Source organism: Sceloporus occidentalis, unplaced genomic scaffold (assembly GCF_023333645.1).
Source record: "Sceloporus occidentalis isolate IW3139 unplaced genomic scaffold, rSceOcc1.0.p SCAF_31, whole genome shotgun sequence".
NCBI lineage: Eukaryota > Metazoa > Chordata > Lepidosauria > Squamata > Phrynosomatidae > Sceloporus > Sceloporus occidentalis.
Genome location: NW_028317011.1, coordinates 3,591,790 through 3,597,498, shown reverse-complemented (window position 1 = coordinate 3,597,498; position 5,709 = coordinate 3,591,790). Strand labels below are relative to the sequence as shown.

Genomic DNA, 5,709 nt, shown 5'->3' with positions numbered 1-5,709 from the left:
CTGCATTAAGCAATCGTCAGCCTTCGAAGGTAAATCAAACCTTTTTCAGACTTATGTGAAATGCAAGTACGGGAAGTGAGGTAAGGCTTTTTTTTATTTTATTTATTTTTTTATAGATTTTGTTGCATCAAAATAGACAAAATCTCGATAACACTAAATATTCTACTCAGTGGGAGCTTTTTTTTAATTTTAGGCAGAGTCAGGACATGTTGTAATCTTGGGTCACGTCTAAATTATATTTAATTTGCTTGTCTAAATTAACTAGACTGTTTAGATAATTACTCTTCATGTAATATCCATTCCCTAGGATATAAATTTAATATTTTAGAGAATGTCCCAGTGGCTAAATCTGACAACTCAGAAGCAAGACTTCATGAAGGAATCTTATGACAAGGAGGTGATGACACGTATTCGCTGGCATCTCCAATATGGCCAGAGCTTCCGAAACCAGTCACAACCAAGAAAGAAACCCAGGGCTGAGCATCACATAATGTTTCCTGCGATAAATGACACAAGATTGCAGGCTTCTGAGGACCATAAAAGGCCAACCATCATTAATGAGCGTGGAAAGGATCTACAAGATAGAAGTGAGAGAGCACAAAGTCAACTACCCACTATTATAGACAATGATATGAGGCCAGTCAGTGCTAAAACACTCAGCTTACTCTATCATGGCACATCCAAGGAGGAAGAGGGGAGGCACCGGTACCTGAGATTAAGGAATAGTAAGAAACCAGAAGAAAAGTATTACTATCCTGTAACAAGTAACTGGGCTTATGGGTGGCAGATGGGTAAGTGTATGTAATATTTATTCAAATCAAACCCCCATGTATAAGCAAATGACATGTGTTCCTTCAATAATACATCTAACTGAAAGAATGAAAAGGTAATAGTGATTAGTTGTCTAGGGTTTGAGTAGGTGTTCTCCTGGTGCAAAACCTGGGGCCCAGTCATAACATGGTGCTAGTAACTCGGAAATGACTACATCACGATTGCTATATTCATCCTTCAGTGTAGGGCTGATAGCTCATTATCTCCATCCACACCAAACCAGGCTGCTTCATTCCAGCATCTTGGACGTAGAGCTAAGCCAACATGTTCTGCAGAAAAACTGATCCATCGGAGCTGCTGTTTGTAAATGCTTATTTTAGTCAGCCTGACTGCTGACGCTTCAAACTAAATGTTTATGTCATCAACATTAATATGATTGGGAGCAGTTTTCAGCCAAATATAAAACTACAGCCAAATCTGGGCCCCTATACGCTTGTCAGAGGTCAGTGGGTCATTCTCAGTTCTGTTGCCAAGGGAGACTTAGGTCTAGATACGCTGTCGCTGGGGTTACGCAACAACGTTGCCAAAATTATAGCGTGTGGCTCGGCAGTTATAATCTAATTATCTGCCTGGAACAGTGATTCCAGGAATGGATAAACAGAATACAAAGGGGTATATACAACAGCCCAGCTTTTCAACTACCCGATTGTGTTATAAGAACCCAACCTAAAATGTGTGTTATGCCGAGGCAACATGTCCTTCTTGGAGAAGTATATTACAAAGTAAACTGGAGTGGGCAAGAGCGTTCTCAGGAGGATTGTCGTTCCTGAATTCATTGTCCATTGTCCAGGCAAATATCTTTGAGAGGACTAAGCTGACCTTGCATAATGAGTTGAAACACCCTAAAGTACCTCTGACATACTAGGGTCAATTCAATTCAACTAGTCTTAGTCAGCAAATACACAACAGTCATTTTGTACACAGTATGACCAAAAGCAAATGAGCAATGTTGAGGTGCAGTGTGGACAAAGCTAAAACCAAATTGGAATTGAGAAACTTGCAAGAGGGATAAATGTCTATGGTAAGGTGTACTATATTTGTTTAGTCTGGTATTGACCAGCACTATATAGACCAGAAATATATAGGGGCTGGTGTGGCTCTGAAGTTCTGGTGCAGGAAGAGTGTGCCTGGCCTTTATAATGTAAATATAATATAGGCTACCCTGAACCTCCCCTTTCTGGGGAGAGTGGCTTCATGAAGGGGTGAGGTTAGCTGCATGTACAGGCATGGATAGCCCCAGTCTCTAGTGGGTGGGGAGTGGGTATGACAATATTTCTTAGACAATAGTTTTGTGCAGTTCATCAGGTCCCAAATGTTCAAATTGTCCTGAAACTGGTATACACCTTTTTATCTTTACCGTGAGAGCCTAGCCTCTGGGATGCTGGGAACTTGTGCAATTTACAACCAGCGAATTCATTGATGGATCAATAGCTATATAGTTGGATAGATGTGATGATGAGGACACCCTGTGCTGTATACCCTGACCTGTGCCAAGTATTTTAGGCCGTAACCCCCAATTCTATACAGCAGGTGAGTAAGCATAGATAAATCATTCTAGGCACTACAGATTTATAGCAGGGATTGTGAAGACCCCTCCAGTATTTAAATAAAAATGCACTGGGAGGTGTGGAGCAACACACTATATTTTGCCAACAATTGGGAAAGACGCCTTGGGTGCAGTCTGTCCATCTGTCCTTCTGTCCACTGTTGTATTCACTTGTTCATTGTCGAGATGAAAATTATGAACTGATAAATGCAGATGTATGTTGTGTCGCTTAAACTTGTAACTTCATATACAGCTATGTAATTAAAAAATAATAAGTTAAAAGTGTACATACCTTTAATTTAGTGCCATTTAATCTTACTTCCTTCCAGGTAAAATTGAAGACAGCCAACCTCCGATATTTCGACGATGTCAAATTGTGAATGACACGTTCTATAGAAAAAATGGCATCACGTCTGAGGTGAACTCCAGAGATGTTGCCTTCTAATTCTTAATTTTACAGTGCCTTTTTTGCAGTGCATTCCTACCTTTTAACTAAAGCTAGTTATGGTTGTTGGGCATTAATTTATGTAAACTTCCTGAATTGCAACCCATACCAGCAGTGCTCCAGAGAGTACCAATAGAGCTAATCATAGTGACAAATTGTGATTTGTGTGTTCATTCAAGTTTGCGCAAGTGGAAGTATATATATATATATTTATATATATATGTATATATATATGGTATATAAATATGTTTTATTAAATCAACCTAAATTCACTGTGAATCATACACTAAAAATCACATTATGCTTGGATGGTTGAGAATGTATATTGTAATTTTTAACAACCGTGCTGTTAGACGCATTTCGTGTTTTTGCTTATGCAATAAATGAAATCTTTTTAATTATATGACTATTCTATTCTATAACTATATTTTCACAGCAGCAGACCTCCTTCATCTGCCATTTAAATTTGAACATTTTAAACATATATTATAGGGCTGTAAGAATGTTATTGGTTCAAACTGTGATGTTTTTGACTGCCCCATGTCATTTTGGACCATTTAGTGGACATTTTTCATAATCTACACGGACTATATACAAACAATGAAGAACTCAAGTTTGATAAAGTTTTAGGGTCATGTATTTAACTGACAACCAAAAAAGAGTTAACCCAGAATGTTTTTATTTAGAAAATAACTAAAAGGGGATGAAGTTAGAATTGAGCATAATTTCTGTGGCTTCACCAGTTGATACCTTATCTCTGAGGTATATTCACTGACTCTCAGGGGAGTTGAACATTTTAAATAAAGAATTTCACAGTGTTATAAAGTATGAACCCCAATGAGCTTGTTCTACACTTGCCATGTTTCTAACTCCTCTTTGTCCAATTCCCTGTATGACCAGTTTGAGGGGCCATTGAAATACATTAAAACACATAATACATAATACATTCTGGAGACTACAGCTTCAATGTGTTTTTTTATAGCATACATAGAGCAACACAAGTCATGTTCCTATCAAAATATCCTTGGAAATGACCAAGAGAGAACCTAAACCACCGTAGCCAATGAATCAATAATTTATTGGGGGGAGAAGCTCTCTGTATGTGACATTAATGAGCTTTTATATCATGCTGTGTCTGTTCTTCTTCTTGTTTCATCTGAAAGAAAAAGAACAGTGACTACAATATGTATATATTGTGACAAACACCCTGTTAGCTGAGGGCCATAAATGTTAATTTTTAGGATCTTAAGCACAGTCCTCTAGGGCAATAAGACTCAGGAACACAAATTTGAAGCACACTGTGTGTTTCATTTACAAATTTCCCTGGTTTATACTTTGCTGGTCCGCCCAACTTCTCACTGACTTCCCTGCCTGACCCAGCTAAGCCAGATTCTGGACCTCCCCAAGACAAAATGTGCAGGTCCAGGCAGGTAATGCACATTGTGAGTCTTTAGAGAGTTTGAATATCCACTTCCTGCGCATGATGCAGGCTTCATTAAAATCCTGGACTTTCAGTCTGTTCCAACAGAGTTGGAGCTTTGACCTACCCTGCTCTCCAAATATACACACACACATCAGAAAAACACTATATATGTGTTTTTTGGAATGTCCTGGCATTCCCAAGCAAAGGCTTTTCTATTAAACTTTGATTAAACTACTTTCTTTCAGGTAATGGGTACACCTCTTGATGTCATTCCTCACCCCTTGATGTCATTCCTCACCCTTTGATGTCATTCCTCACATACTGTTAGCTCCTCTTAGCCTTGTTCCCCCAGAACTTTGTTCATTCCTGGTCAGTACAGGATCCAATAGTTCTCTGAAGGTGCTTGTGTTCCTAATCAAGGAAAAACATGGAGCTTTTTTCTGTGTCAAAAATTATTCAGGAGATACATGTAGGTATTTACAGTGATGCTCTAGATGACCTAGCTAATGAGGGGTATGTTATTCATATTATTATTTGATCTTCTTATGCTAACATATTCCACAGCATTCTAGAGATAAAGTTATCAAAACACGTAGTTCAGAAAGCACTGCTGGGTGGATGTTAAAATCTTACACTTGCCTCTCTCTCTTTGACTGCATGAAGTAGGTACGTTCTCTTTTTACCCTCTCCAGATGCTCTCTTACTGCACTCTTTTGGTGCTCAGCATCCCCCTGTTGGAAGATGCAAGATGGCCTTTAGATCATAACACAGATTTGATTGATTATACCTGACTACATTATATAGCCTTTCCTAGCAGACCTCACGGCAAGGCAGGTATGTTTTCATATAATTGTAGACCAAAACCTAGGAGTTGTCATTTAAATACACATCCCATGGATTTTAAGTGGGCTGATCAAGTACAACATGATGAACACTAGGGTTGCAGTGCACAATTTGTAATCTGGAGTGCCAGGTTCTGATTGAGCACAGGGACACTGGGATAAGGGCTGAGTTGTCCTTCATACATTCCAGGCAATGTCCACTCTGGGTTATCTTCATGTCTCTTTGTGAATATGCCCCTATATTTTATTCCTCCATGCATAAGTACTGAAAACTAAAGATAGTTTGCAAACATAGCCTTTTAACAGTGATTGAAAAAGCTTTTTTTACACAGCCATTGAACCTGTTCGGTTTATTTAATGATAACATAATTAACCTATCTACTTCATTGCAAACAGTATAAAAAGTATTACTATGAAAACTGGCTCCTGCAATTAGAACAGTAGTATGGTGGATGTGTTTCCACATATTGAGCAGTCTGACAATTAAACTGCAGCTTGTGCTTTGAAGTCTCACCTGGGACACAGGTTCTGGGGACAGTTGGGGGGACCCTCTTGGAGTGGTCCCCAGTAAATCCTCCTCTGATTTGCGGTTGCGAGCAATGGAGAGTCTCTCCTGAAACTA

General features: G+C 38.9%; 1 protein-coding gene across 1 annotated transcript; it reads left to right on the top strand.

Annotated features, from left to right (window-relative positions):
- Window positions 1-331: 331 nt before the first annotated feature.
- LOC149298739 (protein SPMIP1-like) lies at window positions 332-2,822 on the top strand. The gene is made up of 2 exons (XM_089487072.1): window positions 332-791; window positions 2,707-2,822. Exons 1-2 carry the CDS (start codon window positions 332-334, stop codon window positions 2,820-2,822), a joined length of 576 nt encoding a protein of 191 aa, XP_089343198.1.
- The last annotated feature ends 2,887 nt before the right edge of the window (window positions 2,823-5,709 follow it).

Bases quoted from the DNA above. Each gene is read 5' to 3' on its own strand.
- LOC149298739 (XM_089487072.1), top strand. From the start codon at position 332: ATGTCCCAGTGGCTAAATCTGACAACTCAGAAGCAAGACTTCATGAAG. The intron at 792-2,706 runs GTAAGTGTATGT...ACTTCCTTCCAG, and splicing joins GGCTTATGGGTGGCAGATGG to GTAAAATTGAAGACAGCCAA.